Consider the following 25873-nt stretch of genomic DNA (forward strand, 5'->3'; position numbering starts at 1 on the left):
CCATCTATAAAATGTATTTGGAAACCCGAATCAAGGTTTCGAATGTACGTCATGTATTGTCAAGTTTGCGATTGCCGCAATAAAAAATTGGAAAGCTAATATCTTGTCTTTTTTATTCCCTCATTTTAGCGTCAAGAACACTGTTAATCAGACGAAATATATCTTACCACAACCAGGTAATTTTTTGAGTTGATTTAGATAACTTTGTACAACGTAGTTGTTATTTTAGCAAAACTATAAATTCACAGCTGTTGGAAAATATCTGAACTGACATGACACTTCATTGTGTATTACTGACTGACATTGAATTTGACACATATTTGTTGATAAATGACACTTGACAGTTCTGCTGCCAGCTCCTACAGAGGCCGCAGATTTTGTGAATTGTTTCCAAATAAAAATAAGCTGACAATCGAAGATCTCGCTAATTACTTGAACTCGCTGGAAATGTCACTGAGTCTTCTTCTAGAGAAGTACGATGTATCTACTGACGAGGGCTTGCAGAAAGCGCTCAACGAGATTGAAAAAGAAGAGGTAAGGTTGATTTGTTTTGATGACGATGGCAGAAGGTTCCTCTTGTAAACGTAGTTGTTTCGCAGTCGGAGGTTGATGAGGCCTTATCTGGAGTGCTGTCCCGGGCGTGCTCCCTAGAGGGTCGTCTCCGTGCAGCGAGCCAGGCTTACACGAAGCTAAATGAAGTGAAGACTGATGCTCAAGTTGCGGCAGACATGGTGGATAAGACTGCCGGTCTTGCGAGGGATGTTAGCGCTAAAGTACGACAGTTAGACCTGGCAAGGGTAAGTAACTCCACTATCTTTATGAGCCTGGTGAATATATAGAGTAGCCTTTGTATTGAGTATTCAATATGTTGTTTTGTATATGTTTCCAGTCGCGTGTAGCAGAATGTCAGCGGCGTGTGCATGACCTAATAGATCTACAGCTGTGTAGTGCTGGAGTTGAGGCTGCTATAAAGGCACATGATTATGAAACTGGTATGTTAAGAAAAACCAAACTATTACTTTCTTTTGGTCATTGTGTATACAGCATGTATGTAATCCATCAAAAGTTTTGGTTAAAGTCTTTAATAATACATGAGTTTTACAAAGGACATAGATAGATACCTACCTACACTATAAAAGTTCTGTAACCTAATTCTATTTACTTCAATCAAAAGACTCACCTTGTTGCCCTGCTCATAAAAGGCACATTACTAGCAATAATACTAAAATGATCATGCTTCAGGTGCCGGCCATGTATCTCGGTTCCTCAGTATGGACCCTGGGTCAGTAGCAGCAGCCAGAGCTCGAGGGGCACCAGATCCCCGTGACGCCATGACCCGAGCGGCTAATACACTGTATGAACATCTAGTGCGCAAGTATGTAAAGACAAGTACTAACACATGCCAAGTTTTTTGCACACAACTTACAATACAATACCATAAAAATTGTCAGGCGCCAAAATTGTAAACAAATTAATAAATAAAGTATGTCCTAAATCCATTTAAATTAAATGAGTAATTGTAGTGATGATCAATTGCCTAGTCAAAAAACCTTTTAAAAGATAATGTTTGCTGTGTTGGTAAAAGTAAAGAACTTTAAGTTAGTCATGTTATTTCTTAGGTTTGAAGAGGCAGCTCGTAAGGAAGATGAACAGAGTGTGGAGCGACTGTTCAAACTGTTCCCACAGATTGGACGTGCTGAAGAGGGAGTCGATCTTCTTGCCAAATATCTGGCCACACAAGTAAGTTATAATAAATAATGTTAAGGGCTATTTTCTTTCATAGCAATTACCAGTTAGTTACAAATTTTATACTAAGAATAAGAATAAGAATCTTTATTTGTATGAAACACGGGGTACATAGATGTAACATTTGTTATAAGTTCTGCATGTTTCGCCGTAGCATCGGCCTACAAATATAAATAGAAAACAACAAAAAATCAAATGTAAATCAATATCTGCATGGTATTACAATTAAGGTGGGCTCAAAATCGTACCCTGTGGGACACCGAAAGTTCTATTGACGTTTGCCACTTCGATATTTTTCATTATGATGTACAATATTTATGCTATGGTTTAAAGATAAAAGTAATATTTTAGACAATAGCATATTAATAATAATTTATGCAGTTTTGTGAGACACTAAGCTTCTCAGAAGTAGGTTATGAACGATAAACCCTATCAAATGCCTTGCTAAAAATTATACAAGTTCCAATACATTTTTGTATTTGACATGACGTTTGTTATCAGACAGACGTAGCGATCCGTCGTGCGTGCGTAGTAACAGACGCGCGGTCAGAGGCGGCAGTATTTGCCGACGCCGTCACGCGGGTGGTGGAGGCGGGCGGCGCTGCTCTGCAGCGGGCGCGGCGGATGGCTGCGCCGGCGCCCGGGAAGCTGCCGAGGGCGCTTAGGGCTTTGCAGCCTCATGTTAGTATTATACAAGCTATTATTGTGTCTTGGATAGTCTGAAGTTGGACGACAATTTGACAATTCGTTGCTAAAATATCCGGGGTTGGTCATTTTGTAGCTGCTTTGACGATGGATTTAGACTTTTTTGAAGTTTTTGTTTTACTAACATTGCATTTATTATCCATCGTACTTATTTCTGTCCTCCGTGTGTTTCATCGTCCGGGATAAAGGCTCGGAGGATGACTTATTTCTGAGCAAGGGTTGACAAAAGCACTGTTTCATTACAATATTTTAAACTTGACTACCTTCAAAAGAAACAATAAACTACTGTTTGCGTTTAGTAGTTACAGTCTTAAGTCCAGAATTCATGGAATTTCCTCTGTATCTAACCAACTTTTAACTATTATTTTTGCCATCCTAAAGCAGCCAAGCTTATCGTATCGTATAATATGTCGTAGGTCTGCGCTGGAGTACGTCGCGTGTTCACGGAGATGGTAGCAGCTCGTCGCTTGGAGTCGGAGCCGGCGCGGGGCGTGGGGTCGGCGCTGAGCGCGGAGCCGGTGCTGGCGGAGCTGGCTCTCACACACTCCAGGATATGGCTGTACTTTTCTTTTATTAGGAGGCAGACTGAGGTTAGTATCTCTATTGATATGTGCTCTTGACATAGGGATTATGTAGTAAAAAATTAAAAAATAATAATTGCAAAGACGAGGTAGGGCCCAGAAGTGATGACGGAAAAACAAAAAACACTCATCGAATTGGGAAGTGTGGAAGCAATCAAATTAGGTCGGAACACTTTTTAACACAAGTTTCAAAAGGCAGTCCCCAAACCGCTAATGTTGAAACCACTTCCTACTAACCCAAACAATTGCATCAGATTTTTTTTAAATGTTTTCTGGGTAAATTAATTGGCAAAAGAAACCCCCAATAAACTTAGTTATTCACCATTTAACCAAAGTTTATTTACTCTCAATACAGGCTGACGCGTCGACTCTAAAAGAGACGGAGAAAAAGGCGTGCATAGATGCAGTGGAGAAGATTATTGCTGAGTGTGACCTCATGCGAACTGCACAGGACATACTCGCTTACTATTTAGCATTAGAAAGGTAAAATACACTAAAACTGAAACATTCCGTTAGACTGGAAGTCGATCACAACAATCTTGGAAAAAGACTAGAGAGATTACAATCTAAGAAATACCAAAGTCCGAGAGTGAAGTTGGTAGTACATATTTTAAAAAGTCCTGATGCTATAGTTTTATTCTAAATCTCTAGGTATTTCTTGGAGGAGAGCGTAAACAAAGCACTGAAGATGGCAACACCACAGATCGGTGTTACTACATCCAGCTTAGTTGATGACGTGTTCTTCATAGCTAGGAAAGTTATCAGGTGAGTGTTGTATCTACAAAATATTATTTTACTTAGAATTGTGTAAATGATTGAAGTTTTTTTTTCGAATTATGGTATAGTTTTCTAGTGTAGAAATATGAAGGCCAGATGGCAGAGATTTATTTTTTTTGTGCAAAGGAAACTTAAAATAAATTAATACTATGTTTCAAACTGATTTATTGGAGAATGTCGTAGTATTTCCTGGGAAGTCTAGTACACGTTTGTTAGTAGGTGACTGGGATGCTATAGTAGGTACATGATTTGTTAGTAATGTACAGTGACAGGTCAATTACTGAAGCATCCGCTGCAGTAACAGTAGCTGAATCTTCTGCTATGCTGTTCTGTGTGTAGGCGGTTTTATGCAGTTCCCCATAGCAATGTCAATTAATCAAATAATTTAAATTCTAATGTTCCTCTAGTTTACACTATTAATAAAACTCTGTGTATTAAACATACATATCTACCATCTTCATTTCCTTAGACGCGCAGTATCGTCGTGCAGCGTAGACGGAGCCTGTGCGGTACTCAACGAGGTGTCCTCCCAGCTGGAGCGAGGCGCCGCCGCCGCCCTGCGCCGCTGGCTGCGGGCGCCGCCCATAGAGCCCTTAGCTCTGGCGTCGCCAAGGCCACAGAGGCCCATGGATGATCCTGATGCTGAGGCGCAGAGGATGCTGTACCTGGTTAGTTTATTTCCTGAATGCCTTCAAATTCTTGATATCTAGAAAATTTACACCCTTGTAATTTTCCTTATGTACTCTTTTAATATTTTAATTTACATACTTCCTTTATGTACTCACCCTATGTACCCCTTCATGTACCTGAATATAATAAATGTGATTACATGAAAGAAAAATATACCATATCGGATGAGTGTACCCACAACCTATTTTAAGAACTGGATCCACCCCAAGCGTAAGAGTGACAGAAAAACTATAACTCCAACATTTGACAGAAAATGAAATCTTTATTTGTAAACATAGGTTTAAAAAGGTGGTTCAATGTCATTATAATATTAGTCCATCTATGTCTTGCATTGAAGCGTACAAATACGATAAATAACAGACTAAATTACAATGTTATTTAACAACTCAAAAATATGTAACAATGTGTTTGAATTTTGATTTACGAGCTAGAGATATAAAGCCAATAATATAATCTGTTGTCACTACCAGGCGCACATGAACGAAGCAGAAGCCGGCGCGGAATGGTCGGAGCGGCTCGCCAGCGAAGCCTGCGCCGCGGCCTCGTCGCTCGCCCGCGGCCCGCCCGAGCTCGCCAAGCTCACGTCCTGCGCGGCCGGGCTGGGCACGGCGGCGGCCGCCTTCAGGGCTGCGCATGAGTTGGCGTTGTCGGCACTGGTGGCCGCGTTGCAGCCGAAGTTGGCGGCTTGGGCGCAGAGGCTGGCTGATCCGGCGCCACATGCTGGTATGTGCTAAGTTTTATTCACTTTATTTTATGAATTTTGGTAATTATGGTTTAATTTTTTGATGGTTTGCCGACTTTGAAAACATGATCTATTTGTTGTCTAAAAAGTCACGTTTTATATAGACCAAAGTGATCTTTTGAAAGCTGGGAAGAGACTTGATGTTTTCAAAATTAAAATGTCCTTATTCCAACTTTATTTGAGGTCGGCGCTGTTTATTTTCTCCTTTCACCTTCTATCTGCTTCTAGTTTAGACGTATTTTTTTTCTAGCCATATCGATTTTCACACAAATTGAACCTAACATAAAGGATCATGCCCATATTAGTATGGAGTCAAAAGTCAGCAACGCCATGCAATGCCCAAATTCCAGTTCTATGTCATACGATAGCTTTATAGCCATATATGTAAGATATCTAGATTTAATATTATATAAAGCACCGATTCAAAAGATATTGGACATTAAACATGATAACTTCCCACTGGTTTTTTATACATTTTATCGTTTATAGACAGCATTGCTATTAGTTTTTCACTAGGAACTTCATGATCATCATGAATTCATGGCTTAATTGTATGTTATTAGATAAACTAAACATGTCAGTTATTCTAATATATTGTATACATTAAATGAATATATACATGGGCCAATAGACGAGATTCCAGACCGTAATAAATAAAGCATGATTGAAACGATGTCATGTACTGCAATATCAACAAGAATGTCTTATTTTTTTATTTTTTAACCGGTGCTTTTTAAGACTTCAAATTATCATTATAATTCTAGTTTTTATTTAATAAGGCTATCTTGTAATATACTTTCTCTGGGCGTTACTGGGGCACAGATGGGCATGGTCCTTTATTAATAACTAGCTGATCCCGCGAACTTCGTATCGTTCAAACCTTCCCTGGACCTCTTCAAACATTTTAAAACCAAAATCAGCTCAATCGGCCCAGCCGTTCTCGATTTTTAATCAGACTAACGAACAACAATTCATTTTTATTTATATAGATTAAAATATTATAATTTCCAGATGAGATGGAAGACGACGCGGACGCACTACCACAAGCATTGGAGCAGTTTACCGAAGGTGCCCGTGCGCAGGTGTCGGGGCGGTCGGTGGACGCGCTGCTGCTGGCCGCGCTCGCCGACCTCACCACACGGGCTGAGCAGGCTATACTGCATAACAGATATGATCGGGTATGTGTTAAATAGAAAAAGGTTACAATTTAACGTGATTTTGACCATAATGGGCTTGATTGTCGAAGAGAATAGAATGATTAACGGAGATGTCATGACGGAAAATCTTCTAAGAAAGTAGCGCGCCAAAAAGCAGGTGTTTGGGGGGGGGGAGGGCAAGGAACCCGTCCATTTTTATAATGCATACCAAGAATCGTTGGCAGATGTCTCAAAGTATCCGTACGTCTTGTTAGTTCACTCGTAACTAGTCAGTTTGATCATGCCCGCCGTACATATTAGACCTAGAAAAAGGCAAATATCTATTGACCTACCTGCCTTATGGTATCTCCATTCATTTTTATTTACTCTCTTATATCTTCTGAAATAAAAAGTCGTGGTAGCCTAGTGGGCAAAGAACCAACCTCTCGAGTATGAGGGCGCGGGTTCGATTCCAGGTCAGGCAAGTACCAATGCAAATTTTCTAAGTTTGTATGTACTTTCTGAGTATATCTTAGACGCCAATGACTGTGTTTCGGATGGCACGTTAAACTGTAGGTCCCGGCTGTCATTGAACATCCTTGGCAGTCGTTACGGGTAGTCAGAAGCCAGTAAGTCTGACACCAGTCTAACCAAGGGTTATCGGGTTGCCCGGGCAACTGGGTTGAGGAGGTCAGATAGGCAGTCGCTTCTTGTAAAGCACTGGTACTCAGTTGAATCCGGTTAGACTGGAAGCCGACCCCAACATAGTTTGGGAAAGGCTCGGAGGATGATGATATCTTCTAAAATAGATGTGCGTTTTTATGAACAGCAAAAATAATATTTTTTCTAATGTAATTAACAGGAAGGCGGTCTAGCAGTAGAGCGTCGGGCACGTCGCCTGGCCGCCTGGGCCGGCAGCAGCGCAGGCGGGGCTCGTGAGCGCTGCTCCCGGCTGACGCAGGCCGCCGCGCTGCTCGCGCTGGAGGCGCCCGCGCAGGCGCCGCACGCGCTGCTGCCCACGCCGAGACTGGCCGCACCACTCGCGAAGGACATACTCGCAAGAAGGTTAGCTAGTGGCTACGTTATCTCTTAGCATCCATTTATTGAAGGTCGAGATGCTCCGTGGCCTTGTGACTAGTAGAAGAAGCCACTATCACTGCTCTCTTTAATATTTTCCAATTTAGTCAATAGGTCACACAACAGCCAAGTTACATATTTACCCCTCACTTACCGTAATAATAGGCCGAAAACACTATAGAATCCGTCGAAATAACCAAACCCACAACACCATCGAAATAACCAGAAACAAATATCTGTATTTCAGTGGCGTTAATACGATCTAAAGTATATATTTTTTCTTGCGTAAAAATAAATTATTTTCTTTTCTTTCTAACTCTTTTCTAAAATATGGTAAATTGCCCTTATTTCTATTCAACATTCCTTTGTTCCAGGACCGATTTCAAAATGGAAGATATCAAACGAGTGAAGCTATAGTATTTATTGTTATATCGTAGAAATGTTAAACTATTTTAACACTAATATATTATATTGCCTGTATTGCATTTAAAATAAAATTATTTACCTAAATTAATTGTCGTGTTTCCTTTAGTATCTAATAATTATGACATTCTAAAGATAGATCATGTAAATAAAACGAAAAATATAATTAACACGTTTTAATTTCTATACAATATCGTATAATTTTCAAATACATTTATTTAGTAACATTGATAAGATTTCAATAAAATAAGAATTTTAATACACAGTGTAAAAATTGTATTGTGCATGACATAAATTAGAAGTGACACAGACACTCAAAAAACAGAAAAATATCAGAGAAAAGTCATAAAAAAGAGTCAAAAGCACCATGGATAAAAACAAATTTAATAAAATCTAAGCTTTCAAAAACAAAACAATATTTTAATGAATGTCACTTCTACATTGTATCATTTAGTTTATAATGCTGAATGATATGATAAGTAATACATATAGAAAAATACGTGGAATTCTGTAAGGCACCTTTTTACTGTGAATACATACAATAACATCTAAAAATATAACATTTAGTAGAAAAGCATTGAATTACAAATAGTTACCGAAATGCGTAGAGGTTAGAAATACAGCCTTTTAACTCGACTTCAAAAATATTAAATGCTGTTAAAGGTTAAAGTAGAAAAAAACTAGGTACGTTGAGCAGCATGAAAGTTAGCAAAAAGAGGAATTTAGTATAATATCGATAGTAATAAATAGATAGTGTTGAAATAGTATTATATAAATCAGCATTTTTTTAACAAAATTGTATAAAATAGGAACAAAAATTGCAGTAATAGAAATCTGCCGTAATTATTAGTAAAAATATTAAAGCAAAATAAAATTAGTGTTTAATGCATCGAAAAATAATTTGTAAGCCACCTTCACTTGAATTTTAAAAAAATACATAAAATAGGAAAGCTGTATAGGAAATTAACTTATTCTATCACCCTACTTAGTTCTTATTAATAAGGCATTTTACATGTTAAATACTTCCAAAATACTTTTAAAAATTGCAAATGTGCTTGTGTGGTCATTAACTTAAATCTTAACCAACAATTAATACATTAGTTTTAATATTAAATCATATAATAAATTCATTTAAAAAATTTTACAATTGTATTTCTTAATAACTTCTTAAACTGCATTAACTCAAATTAATAATCTAGATAATTTATTTTAACCAACAAATTGTATAAATTCATTTGCTTTTGTATAATTGGCTCTTGTTTAATAAAAGATTTTTTTCAAAATGATCTTACCTAAATAAAAGCAAACATGTATCAACAAAAAGTATACATATGTACCTGAATGGGCAACTAACAGTTATCGCGGTGGTTAATTATAATGTAAACTAACCTAGTCAGTTAAAAAATATTAAACTGTACAATATTATGAAAAAAAGTTGTCCTGGATAAAGGTTATTGCATAATAAAGAAATTGTTTAATGTATCTTAAAAATGAAAAAAATTGGTCTTACAAATGTTTATCGGCTTTAAAAAATACTGTAAGTAGAAAAATACAGTGCTTACATTATAATATATATTATATACTTTAAATCTAAGCTTTTTAATACAAATTGTCAAATGCTGACGAACACAAGGCACAGTGTTAAGGCTCTAAGAAGGTGTATAAAGTTAAAAACTGTCATTTATATAAATATCGTGTAGTGCTATAACTACAATATTTTAATTTACATGTCACTCATGCTCAAAATAATGACTTGTCAGTCAATTTCTAAAATACAAGAATATATTTTGTGAACTGTCATGATTACTTTCCAATCAGATCAACTTTTGAGCCATCACACCCTGTAGGTACATTATTCTTTGGTTAAACCGTTATACACCCCCATTTTGTTGCCATAACTAAATATTAAAACAATTAAATGGGGTCATGATAGCACATGAGGATCAATAAATAAGTTAGTATATAAGTGTCGATATAAACTCTGAATACTGCAGAATAAAACAAAATATATAATTAAATTAGTTCGATGATTAACAATGGCGGCAGTTAATGTAAAAAACTTACTAAAAACATTTGTTAAGTACATGATTTTGTTCGAGGTTAATCTTATTAATTAATATTTAACTTAAACAGCTAACGTGTAGACCAGAAGAGCAAATTATTGAGCTTGAATTGTCACCTTAGTGATTTGAGTAGAACACACAAATTGTAACTTTTAACCGTGTACTCAATTTATTTTTTAATACTGGCAACACACAAACAGTTAAACATTAAGATTAATTCTCTCAAATATATTTAAATATAACAATTCGTATTCCTATCACTAAGCGAGCAACATTAGTGCAATTTACAGTGCCAATGTCTTTTTGACGTTAAAACTTTTCACAGGCGTGATTGGGGGACTCCTTAGATTGTGTGAGCAATTTACTTTACACTAAGCGATTTCACAAATAGACAAAATATTACTCTTTGATAAGGGTGGCCAACCTGATCACCCATTAGATCGGGCTAAATAAGAGAATAAAATATATCTCCAATGGATTGATTGCAACCACTTTAATCAACTGTTTGGCCAACCCTATCTTATCAAATTATAAAATTCACATAAAGTCTGATTTAAATTCCATTTATCCAGCATGTAACATTAGGACTAGTTCCCCTACCATGTCCCTAGGTACCTCCTACATACCTTACCAGTACTAGGTATCGGGTATGAGGTAAGGCTTACCTAGTACCCGACGCGAGGCGGTGGCGACTCGACTGTGGAGGTAGTCTGCTTGGAGACGACGCGGGTGCCCTGCGCGAGGCCGCCGGCGCGGACCGCCACGAACTTGAGGTACGCGTCTATTAGGTACGCGATCATTGCTACGAAGCCGAAGAACTGGAATTTGGGAAAGTTATTTCAGTTTTATTAGAAGTTTATACGGTTTTTTAAGGTCATAGGTTAAATTCTGAGCTGAGTCTCCTGCTACATATCATTTTTCTCCTTCTGTTTGTTGTCCTATAAATGTAAAGTGTATGTGTAGCAAATAAATGGTTTAAATGGTTTTAAATGGTTTAAATATATTACGCAAGATTAGGGTACATTGGACGTGCCCAAATCCCTAATTTGGGTAGTTCGAAATATTAATTTGGCTATGTTTTTCTTAACTAAATATATGGTCTTCACGTCCAACCAGATAGCCCTTATAGTGACATATTACATTATAGTACACAGGTTAGTTAAATTATAGTCCTCAATCAGGCGCAGACGAGTGAAAAAGGAGAAAAAGGTTTGTTATAAATTTTTTAGGAAATAAAAATACTTCATGAAACTTACCGCAGCAGCAGAATGAGGGTTATCATGGACGGTCGCCGCCAAAATGGACGCCAGCAAATAGAAGAAGGTCCACAGCGCACAGAAGATAAACTCAATCTTCAGCCAGGGTATCTTGTAGAACTTCTCCAAGATGTGGAACAGGTAGAGGCCGAGCAAGATGCCGGTGAACCAGAAGGCTATCATGGAGATCCAGCTGAAGAAGGAACCCTTGCCTCGATTGCTCAACCATGAGCATTGAATGCAGATGAAGCCTAGGAGACTGCATAGCTGGAAACGAAATCAGATTTCACTACATAGTATGAAACAAAGTCGCTTTTACTATCCCGGTGCCCTTTTTGTAGGCTTAAATCTTCAAAATTACCCGACCGATTTTCATGCGGTTTTTCCAATAGATAGAGTGATTAAAAAGGAAAGTTTATATGTGCAATAACATACATTAAATAGAGGGGAAATACTGATATCCCGTGCGAAGTTGGAGCTGGTCGCTAGTTGTAGAAAAAAGTTACGTTAAACCTAGACAGGCCTTCCGATTACCAAGGTCTAACCGCTCAGACAATTCAAGCAAGTTTTTACAAAGAAACGGTGTCGCAATGTATTCAAAGAACTGCGCAAGTTCCGACGTAAACATACGTGGAACAAATGGTTTAGCCGCAATAAAGGAAACGAAAGGGAAACACTTTCCTTTATTGCTACTTAAATACCTTAGCATTTTATTGATATCATTGAATAGTTAAATCATATAGAAAATTATTCCTCGAACGTACATACTACCTAGTTATTTAAATATGTTTGTTATCGAACAAAATTGTGGCATTGCTCAAATTCTATTGTTTTACTTTAGCAATTTGTATTCAGTTACAAAAACAAGATTCTATGAGCATAAGACGCATAAATCTCAGCGTATGTAGGTAGAGGTCGCGGCTGATGACGGCATTAAGTTATGTTTTGCCGTCATTGTGTTATATTAATGTTGACTCACATACAAAACATTCAGGCACAGGTAGGTACCGTTGCTTTGGGAATAAGCATGCCCTGCCCGTCTGTCTGTCTGTCTGTCCCCATCGGGACTAGGCGTGTCGATTCAATTAACACTTAGCTAGCAAGTAAAAAGGCCACGCTCCCTTAACCACGTCATAATTAACGGCAATAGAACGATCGGCGATAACACGACATTGAGTTAGTTTCGTGCAAGGACTTAACCTTTTACCTTATGAATAAAACATAGGTCAGGTGCTTGAACCGCGTAAACTGTGGGTATTCTTGTATTGATTATGCTGTATTGCTGGAAAGTTTACATGGTAGCAGAAATCGAGTAACTACAAATTGAGGAAAAAACTCTTTCAGGGTTTCCACGTCTTTCGTCTGTGGTTACTGGATTCCATTAGGATTTGTTATTCATTACTAAAGGTGGTTTAATTTGGTATAACCTTCTCTGTCTTCCCTAGTCATACACCTATCTCTGTAAAGCCATTATCAGCAATAGGGCCCTTATGATTTGAGAGTGATGTCGTGCTTTGTTTAGATTACAATTAATTGTGGACTATTACGAAAAGAGACCAGAGATCTTCATCATATTGCTCTAAGGCATTATACAATCACAAACATGGTTTTGGAAATACTTACAACTTGAGTAATTTTCAATATTCCAGGTACAGTCTTGACATAGGCAGGGTCGAACCGTATGTTGGTCTGGACGGCTGTGCTGGACGTGACGGTCGTCGTCGTCGTGTGCTGCCCGGGGAAGCCTACTTCTGCCATCTTTGATTATCTGGAAACGAACAACGTTGAGGTTTAAGTGAACTATATTCCGTAACTCTATAAGAATGTCATTTTTGCAATTAGAGATTGATTGGGTGTTTGTAAGTCGTAAGAATCGTAAGTCAGCACTGTGTATTCCTGTACCAGTAGACATTATTTATTAATTTTATGCAGCTTTAATTGAATGAATCAATCAATACCCAATAGGATTGATTGTATTAGAAACTTATTAGTACTCGAATAGTTGATACAGTAAACATATTGACTAACTATTTCTTTTCAACTTGGCGCGCACAGATGCGGTAAATACGATAAAAAGATAGTCATAGTTTTTGTAATCTTGTTTTAGGCACTTTGAGGAAATTAATTCAATGACAAACGAACTTATACAGATTTACCTGCTTAATCAATTACAATTAAATTTTGTTCTCAGATACTCTAGATTAAACCCTGAGAAATGACATGGGAATGGCTAGTCTTGTATAAACAATAGTCCTTGCATACACATTTCAATTAGCAGATTGGTAAAGCATTATTTGTTAATACATAGATAAACGTATGAATCATAGATGATATATTTCACATTTACTGATAACACTTGTATCTGTTATACTGCTGTGACATGCAAACCGTTATTGAGCTGTATTGTAAATGTTACACTTTTACCAAGATAATTTAGTGATTCATGTGGATATTTTTTTATTGATTGACTAATGTTTTTTTATCTATTTATTATGCCTGGGTAACTAGGTTGAGGAGGTCAGATAGGCAGTTGCTCCTTGTAAAACACTGGTACTCAGCTGCAACTGGTTAGAGTGGAAGCCAACCTCTACATAGTTGGGAAAAGGCCAGGCAGATGATGATTGACTAATGTTATTGTAAGTACAAAAAAGAGCCCTTGTTGAATGTTATCCTTCTCTGTGTGAAAGAAACCTGTCCAGCAGTGGGATAATAAGAAGGCTGACAATGCCTAAATATGTAACAAGAGCATGCAATTATTATTAATTTGATTAAGCTATCATTTATCATCATTAAATGAATGACTGGCTTTTCCCAAGGTATTTTGATGTTGATAAGAAGCAAATTATTTCATTGTTTTCAAAGTTTTGTCTGATTAGAATATTATTCATTTTAGTTATAATTTATCTCTGCATGTCCGTTCCTGATTGCAGCTACATTAAATTAGGAAATAGCTCATTTTGGTACTGCATATTTTAGATAAAAAGTGTTTTATCAGACATGACATCCCATGATACACAAAATCATTCAATAATTTAAAAAGTATCTTCTAACATAAAATGCAATGTATATTATGTAACATACAGAGATAGAATGTGAATTAATAATATGACAATATATAAATACTTATAAGATTTACTATCATAGGTATTTGAAATGGAATGATTCAAACAATATGAGGCATAAACATATAGGTACTGCTACACTTATTATGGACATGAAAGTGAAACCAGTAGGTCTAGTCTATATCCAAGTTAATACTGAAAAGAGAAAGTTGTTTACTTTTGCACAAGATAACTAAAAAAAAAAACAAATCTCATATTATCACTTTCTTGATTATGGAATTTATGTATATTGAAAGATAATTTCAATTATGATTGTGATGATAAAATCTTGTAAAAGAACAAACATGCTGTATATTGGTGGGAGGAAAACTAGTGAAAAAATATTATTGATAAGCTCCAAACAGCCACTAAAATGGGAGTTTCCGCGGTTATTTCGAGAGTAACTTCCGTACTTCGTTTTGAAAAAGTCTGACGGGGAAATTTTCAGTAAATGTTATAATAGCTGGCATGTGAACAACTTGTGACTGAAAAATTGAAAACTAAAGTTCGCTCCGGTTTTTATCATCAACCACGTTATACACAGTACGTATGCCGCTTGTCACCACCTAAAATAGCTAATATTGAGCAACATACATCAGAAATAAACACAACACTACAATTTAACACAAAATTAATTGAATTATTCACTTACCTCGCTTAAATGTAAACCTAACCACAATCACTTTTTCTTAACGACTACGTTTTTGGGGAAAGTTGCGGCACTAACAACAATGATTAATAATAGGTGTAAATTAATATCAGGTGATAACCCGAACGAGCACCACTGCGAACAAATCCAAATCGTAATACTATCGTGACACTGACATTTACGTGACACTCGAAAAGTTGCAAATCGAGCAAAACTTTTGCTATATAATGAGCATAAGAAATGGCGTACAAACACATTACTGACTAGTTAGAGCAAGATAAACATAAGGTTACCTCTACAAATTAATTTAAGATCTATGGAACGCTAGAGCACGTTCCAATACCTCGTCTAGTCACATAATATTTTTTTAAAATTGGTTAAGCCAATATAAAATTTTAGAAGAAAAGCTGCAGTATTTGTATGTAGTATGCTGGGATTATTGTTTTTTGATTTCTTATTACAACGCGCAATGCAAATGTATTGAAGTATAAATCAATCAATCAATCGTTTTGAACTCGTGTAACATTAATTAGTTTTTTAACGTACCTAAAATTAATTATAGGGATGTGCTGTGCCATATTGTTGCAGTTCAAATTAACTTTCAATCAATTTATGTTTATTTACGAATTTTATTTCAGATACAAAAGTCAGGGCTATAATTCTATGGGCATTGCTTTCCTCTACCTATTACTTTTTGTCATTATTTAATATAATCATAATCATCACTAATAGCTATAGTCAAATATACACTCAGCGGCACGGAATTTGGCCCAAACAAACACAAGTAGATATCAGCCCAGATAGCCGTTGTAAATTCTAATTTCATATGACATATTGTCAGTAATTTCGTAATTGTTAATTAAAATACAGAAAAATGTGTGTCTGTTTAACTTTTATAACACTTGAAACAGATTCCGTTGTTGGAACACAAAGCAGAAAGTTAAGTTTAAATTCAGATAGAAATTGCCGAAGTACTAAGCACGTTCCAAAAAAGCTAATGATTATGATCATTTTTTGTTTCTCTTTTATTCACAATTTGATCTGAAAATTACCCTTGCTGCAGCTCAAGTTGCTCAAGTAGTGTTGCTAAGACGTCAAGGGCGTACGCAGCGGAAGATGGTTGAAACTTTAAGTGCACCGCGTACATGTAAAAAATATGCATAGAAAATGTATGACCAGACTGGCCTACACACAAGAAGACCCGAAAGTGGCAGTGTAAGGTGTTCGTCGGCGCACGACGACCGATTTATCGTACGTGCAATAATCAAAAATCGGTTTCTCACTGCGTTAGAGATACGCCAGCCTTTGCAAACAGCAAGAGAAGTCAACGTCCGTAAGCACACAATAAGAAGAAGGATGGAGGAACGGGATCTGCGTGCTCGAAGACCTACTCGAGGCCCGGAACTTCTCCCGCACCATCGCATAGCCAGACTTAGGTTTGTTAGAGAACATGCAAATTGGACGCATGACCAATGGAGTAAAATTTTATGGACCGATGAATGCAGAGTCGTCTTAAGAGCTCCAGACGGCCGTAAATGTGAATGGAGAATGCGCGGAGAATGGTTTCTTCCCACCACTACCAAGCAAACAGTCGGTTTTCATGGTGGGTCCATCTTGGTGTGGCGAGGCATAAGTTCAGAAGCCCGTACTGAATTATTGGTTGTCGAAAGTCGTCTGACAACAGTGCGGTATATTGAAGAGATCCTTCAAAATCATGTTTTACCCTGTCAAGGATTCATAGAAAGTGAAGAATTTCGTTTAATACAGGACAATGCTTGACCTCACACAGCTCTTTGCGTAATCGATTACTTGTTCGAGTTCGGTATTCAAAAATTGGACTGGCCTGCAAGAAACCCAGCCATGAATCCTGTAGGACATGTCTGGAACATGCTTAAAAAACAGGTCCGAGCAAATCGTAACCCACCACGAACTCTCAGTGAACTGAAAACCGCGCAGGTAGCTGCCTGTGAGGAGATCTCTCAGGTGGAGATAAAAAACATCATCCAGAGCATGCCAGATCGTATGCAGGCAGTCATCAGATCAAGAGGAAGAAACACCCCTTATTAAAATTCGATAACTTTCTGTTTTGTTAAAAATGTAGAATTTAAAAGTTTACGGTGATTATTGCGGTAAAGGACTCTGTTTTGTAACTTAATGAAACTTAATGAAAATCCTCACAATTCTGTTATTTGTTAGTCATTTTCTTTTGGAAAATGAGTAAATTAAACAATTTTAAAATAAATATTCCGATTTTTCATTTAAATAATGGTTATAAGACCCAAATGTGCTTGGGCCAGATTCCGTGCCGCTGAGTGTAATAGTAATCAGTTTTCGTGTAATCTTATCACTAAGATTTCACTTTGGAATATCTTTCATTGAATTACCTAACAGTTTTCCAATTGTTGGTTCACAACACTAGTCAACTGACATTAATTTGACATTGACAGGAGTCAGGCAGAACTTTTATTTTTGTGGTGATTGCTCTAGCGGTTCATCGTACATAATTTTCTTATAAAAGAATAAATCTCATAACAAGTTACAGTCCTAACAGTAACATTCAAGTCTAAATACCCAACAAAACAAAATAAAGCGGGTTTATGTAACATATTCTATGTGTAATCGTTACGTGTAAGACGTTTCGTATGAGTAAACAAATAACAGAACTCCCGCGGAGTTATGTCTCACTGCGGTTTGCTTAGACATCACGTTATTTAAAATATGAGTCATTGGTGTTGTGCACGGCTCAATATCGGTTAGTAATATCGTGTCAGGGTCACGGAGACTACGTGTGGAGCATCCTCAGTTCTCTGCGCGATGCGGGGTGCTCATTATCCGTGATATCGTGAACTGTGTTTTACTGTTTATCAACAAACATCATTGAGAGTAGTCCTCGTCGTGGTCACTTCAAGTAAGTCTCTATATAAATATTTTATAGTTGGATATCAAGTATATCAACAGCAATCATGTTTTAAGTAAATATTAAGTGATACATTCTTGTTTACTTTTATTAAGTTAATTAAATTCTTTACCTTTTGTTAATAATGCTATATCAAACAGCTAAGTTATTTAATTAGGTCTATAAATAAATGAGATAATTATTCAATATTTTATAATTTAAAATTGAATAAGACATGTTACAATATACCACTAAATTCTAAACTAAAATCTGGTATGATTCCAATTAGTCTGTTACCTAAATTAATTTCAAAGTTCAGAGTTATTCAGAGTCATGAGATTCTGAATAAAAAAAGTTTAAAAGCAGTGTGATTACTTAGTTACTGCTGTTCTATTTAATTGATCAATTACATACTTTTTGCTAACAACCTCTTCAAGTTCAATCTCAAGGCAGTTTTATCCATTGTGGCCTTCAAATCCTTCAATACATTATGTTATCACATCATCTGTTATGTTCTTATCAATAACAGTGTCAAGATATAATTTCTGGACATGAGTTGAGCTGGATATGTTCAATAAAATACATGTATGATGTTTAATTTATATGAATAAAGAACGAACATGTAGTAAACTATGTATTTATACCCATAATAAATCAAAATCAAAAATCATTTATTCAAAGCAGGCTGAAAAACAGCACTTTTTGAACGTTACATTACATGAGACAGCCCCAAAAACGCCCATCCTTCACCACTTCCTATGTGTTTTTGATGGGAAGAAAAAGTGGCGCAACAAACTCCCCAGAAACACATGTCTGTCAGTCTTAAAAGAAATCTGAATAATTACACTCTGAATACAAAATTATGTCATTCAATAATCAAATTAACACATAACTTAGTAATTAATTTATAAATAAGTCATGACTGTGATTTGTACTACAAAGGTTAAGGAATTTATTGACCTCACTTATAACTGAATCATTCATAAACTAACAAGAGCACGTGAACTTGTAATTCCTGATAGCCATACTAATTGAATTGGCTTCACTCAATGGAACTTCCAATGTAACGCTGTGTACTAAGATGATTTACAACGGCTGGAAGCAAGGTCGAATTGTTTGAGCTAGGAAATAGGGACATAAAGGCGATAAGTGTGTTTAACAGCTACTGCAGTTTCACTGTGTGTCCTTTTATATGCTTACTGTGTTGTTCTTGAATCACTTTTTAACCGACTTCCCAAAAAGGAGGAGGTTCTCAATTCGGCCGGTATGTTTTTTTGTTCTCAGAATGTAACTCTTTACACTCAAAAAGCTTCATCATTTGGGACTATCAATCGAAGTAGAAGAAGGCTATTGAGAAAATCTTATTGACTTTAACTCAAAATTTATGCAAATTGCTCCTACACTCATACCCAACCCTTTGCATTGCCTAAAGCCATGATTCCATAGGTGTGCACCACTATGAAGTTTTTGACGGCAAATGTTTCTCTACTCTGTACCCGCGCGGAGTCGCGCTGACTCGTCCACAGTTCGCGGAGAGACATTGCGCAAGCAATTTTGGTGGAATCTCACCATAGCAGTCCTAATGATTGTCCAATTCCAGATAATCTCTCATCATGGCGTACCCGAACCAGTTGCCGCCGCCTCCGCCGCAGACCATGGGCTCCACCAACACAGTGTTCATCACGGAAACACGCTTCGACCCCTCGTACCTGAAGACTGTCCCCGGGATTCTGAAGGCTATTGTTATTGTAAGTACATTCTAAACTATTACTTTGCTAACATTATAATGATGCACGGTTTGATTGAACGACGTGCTTGACTCAAAAGCTACTGAGCTGATTTGGAAATATTATTTGAGTGTTAGACAGTCCATTTGTTTAATAGTAAAGTAAAGATATAGGCTTTATTTCTACCCAAGTGCTGTGCTCGAAGTACTTCTCCCTCGACGGAAGTACGGACGGAAGCTAGTTTCTTTCCTAAGGATAAAAAGGGATGTTCTATAGAAGTTTGGTTCGAATTACAAAAGAGGATCATATCATTTCTGTAGATCATATCAGTTTCCTGGGTAACTCGATGACTAACAATATGACTAACGCTGAAGTATGGCATCGTCAGGACATCTGGACATTTTATGTGATTCCCTTCTAATCTACCTTGAGTAATGCTTCCGGTCAGCGTCTTGAAGAGATAACACTATTGGCTTACTCATCTACACCTTCTTACAAAACCATGTTCAGTTCTTTGAATGCGCTAATCTCAGTGTTAGATAGCCCATATAGCAAGAAAGACTATCGGGTAACTTTTTTCCGACTGCGTGAAGTAGTTCCCACAGAAACCGCTGGCGGAAGCCTGTACTTCTCATAAACTAAGTAACTTCCTCTCAGATAATATAGCAAATCTATTGCGCATGTACAGTACAGGTATCTATTAACAATCATTAAAATTGTAGTCACAATCTCACAATATTCTACAACGTAGAATGCTTTCGTCAAGCATTACCTACATCTTAACCTTTATGGCTCGTGATTAGCGCCGAACAAAACAAATAATGGCTTGTTACGTCAGTTCGTCATTATTTACGCATTACTAGCACTGACTAATCGCTGAGGCCATTGTGATAACGAGATACACCTGGCGGGTGGCCAGGGGACGGGCTTTGCTCCGAGATAACGTACGAAGGAATTTCTAATAATATAGGAATTGGCTAATCTCCTTGAGCAGCCGCCGTGGCCGATAAAAAATAGGAGTTGGCTAATCTCCTTATGGTCGCGTGGCCGACAATCGGCTAGGAGGACATCAATATAGGAAGAAGATAGGACGCAAAAGAGTCAGAAATTGAGTCAGTAGGGTTGCAGTAATCATGAGTGATTTACCGATACGCAGATCGGTGACATTCTCTAGCTTGAATGTCGTCATCAATGTATATCTGACAATCGTCGCCGAGCCTTTAGCTTTTGTACCTTTTTTGCATGTTAGTATTATAGAATCACCAAAAACGCCGATAGATAATACATAGATGAGATCACATTACATAGGTGAATAGGGACAAGTGAGCTACTGCTATGAAGGTCTGTGCACTGCCCTTAGCTCCCTCCTAATCAGCAGACAGGTTTTACATGCAGCTGCCCAACTTCCTAATTATAATAGCGAGTTGCAATTAAAATGCCAAGTGGTACCAGCTCTTTGTTGCCAACCACAGGAGTTTTAAGCTCAGCCCATTATAATACACGTTATAAATATTACAAAGTAATACACGTAACTGTGTCGAATGAAGTCTTTGATCTAATAGTTTTGTAGGACGAATAATGTGTTCGAAGCAGAGTAAATGACAGGTTTGCAATACAATAGTTTGTTCGGCGCTCAATTACCATGTACTTTATAATTCACATAGAAAGAAAACTACATAATTATCGGTAGCAAAGGCCTTATTTTCAAATGCTCCACAAATAGGTTCACAGCTCCTATTGAAGACTCATGGGAATTTGAGTAGGGAAAGTGGAATAGGGTAATTAGCACTTATCATAATTGGATACCATTCTTTAACCATCTCTATTGTATAGCTCATAGTTATATTTCAGTATGTAGCTATATGTTGTACTTTTCTTTCAGCTTTTCAACCTAATCGGGTTTATCTGCATCCAATCCTCCGCGTTCTGGTCAAACGGCCGAGGGGTGTACTTCAACATAGTGGCGCACCTAGGCCTCTGGTTCTCCGGCATCCTGCTGGTGCTGTACCTGTTCCACGTAGTGGAGAAGTACCACAACATCAAGTGGCTGAAGATCGAGATGGTGGCGTATATTGTGATGGTGTTCCTGTATCTCATCGCGTCTACGATCGTCGTGGCGTTTGGCGCCGCTGCCTATTCCGCTGCTGGGGTGAGTTGTTTCCTTTTGGTAAAGTTTTTTCTGCATCATTATGTTAAGACGTTACTATAGTTGGCCTTCTGTTAAAATGTAATAAAGGGAAGTCGAAGGGTCAGACGGAAGACGCTGGATGCCTCCAACAGGTATCTGTGGAGATCTAAGGGGGAGGCCTATGTTCAGCAGTGGACGTCCTATGCCTGAGATGATGATGATGATGATGATGATGATGATGAAGGGTCAGACATGTAGGGATACGATTTGGAGATTTTCGGGGAGCGATAAAGGACCTTCCTTATCGATTTCTTAAAGAAAATGGGTGCACCAGACATATTGACGCTAAAAAATTATTATGTTACTCACAACTGTTGTGCAATTGTTCTTTCTACGACAAACAATAGTAGTAGAGTGTATTGTAGTGTAGTCACAGATGCACAGCTGTCAATATACCATCGAAAACAAAAGGTGCCGCCTTTGTAGTAACGCGGCCGTACGTGACCGACCTACTCAATATCTATTAATATGTTTATGAGCTTAACTATTGCGTTAGTTTTGTTTTACTATTAATTAACTTGAAATGAGGTAAATAGTTATGTTTTGTATTGGTTTTTTTGTCTTTATCGTTCTGTGTGGTCTGAGTAATGAGTATGGTTATATGGTGTTATCGGTCCGTTTACAATATTAATTAGGTAGGTATCGTAGGAGTTAGAAATCATCAACTCGTGGCGGGACCACCACAAAGTATTATGTATGATCGCAGAAAAATTGACAATCAGGCCTATTGGAGCATTACAAAGAACTTGAGCACAAGAATCTGGATTTCTGCGTCTCTAGAGATGAAAAGATAAATAGGTGTTAAGAGCAAGGCACTCCTTAAGACTGTCCTTAGCATACTTTGCTCTCATCCACGGTCCTCTAAGTTTCCCAAGCGTGACATGAAGCCATGCGTGTTTATTGCTTCAGTTTACGACTCCTAAACATTTATAGCGTCCATTACGGAAAGTCAGTCGCTTATTATATGTGGGACTTGTTCAATAAACCAGACTACCTACATAAGTTTCTCTATACAATGGGCGACGATGGTGAACGAATATCAACAAGGCGCACATGATTGGTATTCCATGCGGACTTTTAGAAAATATTTAAAGTGTATCGAATGAACCACTTCGCATTCTGTACAGTGGTTCAAACGTCAAGTTTCTATGTCCTAGATTGCGGATAGGCTGGAATAGGATATGGCTGGATCGTGCCTAGAGTCTTAGGCTAAACATACCTTAATGGAATAGGTCCTACGTGGGATGATAGGTATTCTAGCTAGTATATAAGGATGTAAGAATTAAAAAATCACCTTGAAAGGTCTATCTAATCTCTTTCCAGTTCTTCGGCTACCTAGCAATGGTGCTATACGGAGGAGACGCCTTCCTCAAATACCAGGCCTTGAAAGCCGGGGAGTTGGCCCAGGGCACAGAGTGCAAGCCAAGCAGACGCACGTCACCACGCCACCAGCGCTGCCCTAACACTGAGAAGTATGAACAGAAAGAGGTAATCTAGAAATGAGGTTTTGTCTTTGAAGCTGGCTGGTAAGATGTAGGAAAATGAAAGGAGACTGTATATGAATAGTACACGAATATATTGTTGTGAAGGATTTTGATGTATGCAAGATGGATGGTGCACAGAAATGAGATTATTTTATGATTGTACGAAAATTACAAAAGGTTTTTTCAAAAAATTGTTCTGAAATCATTGATGAATTGGTTTTCAGAATAGCAAATTATTGCATCTCCTGTTTATCGAATATGGTCTTATTAGCGATAACATTGAAAGTACCAAAATAGATCATATTTTTTTTATTCCGTGTTAGATATGTCATGAGATCTAAACGCTGCTAACGTCTCACAGATGTAGAAATAATAAAACCAGCACATTGTTTTCTTGCAATGCAAAGTAAACTAAAACGCCTAAGATATAAAGTTGAAAATTGTACGTACTGATTGAAAGATGATTGCATCACAGTTTATTTACAAAGACTAGTTATAAGTATAGTTATTGTATTGTATTTAATTCCCACCAAGTTATGTTAGCCGCCCGGTTTCACTAAGCTCATAATAATCATGTTTTTCAGTGAAGTCTGCTATACGTTGATAAAGTGAGGCAGATAAGCGTTGATTCCCGCCCTAGTAACCCGAATATGTTATGCATTTGAGAGGATTTGTGCATTATTATTCGTTTTATAAATGATAAGGGAATTTTACAACAGTATTTTATTATGACTCATTGTTGCGCAGTATACCTGACTATGTCTGTTAATTTACTTATGATGTTAGTAGGTAGTTAGGTAGGAACGTTGGATTTTTGTTTATGGGTGTCTTAAACAGGTTCTCCAGAAGGTTCTTCAATCGATGTCAATTGATAAGCTCTATTGCCTGTACAATAAAATATAAATTCTTACATAAGCATAGAACAGAAGACCAATTACCCATTTGGTTTTCTCTGCATGAGATAAATTGTACCTTATGGTACTAGCGATAAAGTTCATTATTCAAGGGCAATCTAGAGGCGAATATACTAAAAAAATAACATTGAAAACCGGGCGATTTTTATGTTAGTGTTGCACAAGGGCTTCAAATACCTCAATGTGTACTTATTTATATTTTTGTTACTTGTTTTTGAACATTTTTAGAGTCAATCATTTCTTTTGAAAATTAATTTTTGACCGACTAAATAGTGTTCAAAAATAAATCGATATTGTTTTATAATTATTATTAAATACTTAATGATATTATATACCTAACATATTCTTAAGCATTTTTGTGATAATATTGTAGTAAGCGCTAACTTATTTTAATCGTGTTTATAAACATATTACTGTAAATAGTTATCAAACTTTTATCTACTTTTAAGAAATCTATTACCATTTTTATTATACCTTCTGCGCATTTTTTCGCATTAAATGTTGCGACCAACTTCTTTACTTCTTCGCGCACCCTAATTTATAAAAAAAACTTATTTCTTACTCCTATCGTGAAATATATTAAATATATACCTATATAAATAAGTATATAACTGTCCGTCCGCTATTCCCACTAAAGCTTTGCTCACACTATGTGTCAAATGTATCTTAACCACGTGATTTTAAGAGTATGCTCACTGTTGTAAATTATGCTCTAACACTTGTTTATTATAAGGCAAAATATATACTTATACATAGCTCATTTATTGGTGGAATATTGCAAATTATAATGTTTAAAAAATAAAAGCAAAACTTCTGTGTTGCCAGATTAATTCTGTAGTTGGCAACATTGTCTAAAGAACTATTTTGTCGACCGCAAAATACAATAAAAAAATGTAATAAAGTTTTGTACTATATGTACCTACTTATTAAATGAACTGTTCCAGCTATACTTTGTAAAATATTCCATTTTGATACCGGTATAACCGGCTATTGTTAATATTTCTATGGTCATTGTTGTACGAAATAAAACAAGTAAAATATAAAGGAATTGTGGTTTTATTGTGTTAACAGTAATTCGAATACCTCAAAGTTCACGATCAACAATAAGTAACATCAACTGAAAGGGCGTAAATGCCAGTAACAAGCTTATTTACATCTTTTCAGACTGTACTGTAGAAAGATATATAAAAGTCTATAAAATACATATAAAAGAAACGAGTTTCGTCCAAAATTGTGCGTAAGAGCCACCAAAAAAACAAAGATAAACATCGATATCGCAATAGCGATAAATACATTGTTTATGTTTTGGAAGTAACAGATGAGACTGGAGGCTTTTCCACACCACGTTTTTTAAAAGCGCCGCTTTTGTAGCGGTACAAATTACAAACTGTTCAGTAGGATAAAAGCAAAATTGCTAAAAAAAAAGGAAATACATTGATTTGTGCGTAAACTCATGGCTATATCAAAAACTGGGTAAGACTCCCAAAAGTTCGAATAACTTATACTTATGTAAAACCCGGCCAAGTGCGAGTCGGACTCGTGCACGAAGGGTTCCGTAAATTACAGTTAAATCAACCTATCTCAAAAACTATAAGAGATACTTTGATCAAACCAAAAATCGTTGAAAGAGTTAATTAGCATGCATCACCTCTATTTTTTTTAGAATTTTATACCCCGTAGTTATAAAAATAGAGGGGGGGGGACATACTTTTTACGAC

At 36.9% G+C, this 25873-nt stretch overlaps 3 protein-coding genes across 3 annotated transcripts; 2 read left to right on the forward strand and 1 right to left on the reverse strand.

Moving 5' to 3' along the window:
- The first annotated feature begins 334 nt into the window (after positions 1–334).
- LOC110377006 (conserved oligomeric Golgi complex subunit 4) lies at positions 335–7968 on the forward strand. Its single transcript, XM_064035322.1, has 14 exons — positions 335–534; positions 600–797; positions 890–992; positions 1243–1375; positions 1620–1740; positions 2248–2427; positions 2868–3041; positions 3388–3515; positions 3684–3797; positions 4279–4477; positions 4970–5222; positions 6253–6419; positions 7240–7442; positions 7829–7968. Exons 1-14 carry the CDS (start codon positions 448–450, stop codon positions 7869–7871), a joined length of 2103 nt encoding a protein of 700 aa, XP_063891392.1. The 5' UTR covers positions 335–447; the 3' UTR covers positions 7872–7968.
- A 70-nt stretch (positions 7969–8038) lies between these two features.
- On the reverse strand, positions 8039–15112 carry LOC110377001 (CKLF-like MARVEL transmembrane domain-containing protein 4). The gene is made up of 4 exons (XM_021335674.3): positions 14950–15112; positions 12820–12964; positions 11197–11463; positions 8039–10758 (listed from the first exon to the last, which is right to left on the reverse strand). The coding sequence occupies exons 2-4, from the start codon at positions 12952–12954 to the stop codon at positions 10606–10608; spliced, it is 555 nt and encodes a 184-aa protein (XP_021191349.2). The 5' UTR covers positions 12955–12964; positions 14950–15112; the 3' UTR covers positions 8039–10605.
- A 2285-nt stretch (positions 15113–17397) lies between these two features.
- LOC110376993 (CKLF-like MARVEL transmembrane domain-containing protein 4) lies at positions 17398–25203 on the forward strand. The gene is given in 5 exon segments (XM_049835909.2): positions 17398–17854; positions 19443–19590; positions 21452–21718; positions 23081–23165; positions 23168–25203. Coding segments are annotated over 4 exon segments (540 nt in total). The 5' UTR covers positions 17398–17854; positions 19443–19455; the 3' UTR covers positions 23221–25203.
- The last annotated feature ends 670 nt before the right edge of the window (positions 25204–25873 follow it).

The sequence above is a fragment of the Helicoverpa armigera genome, chromosome 6 (assembly GCF_030705265.1).
Source record: "Helicoverpa armigera isolate CAAS_96S chromosome 6, ASM3070526v1, whole genome shotgun sequence".
In the NCBI taxonomy this organism is placed as follows: Eukaryota; Metazoa; Arthropoda; class Insecta; order Lepidoptera; family Noctuidae; genus Helicoverpa; species Helicoverpa armigera.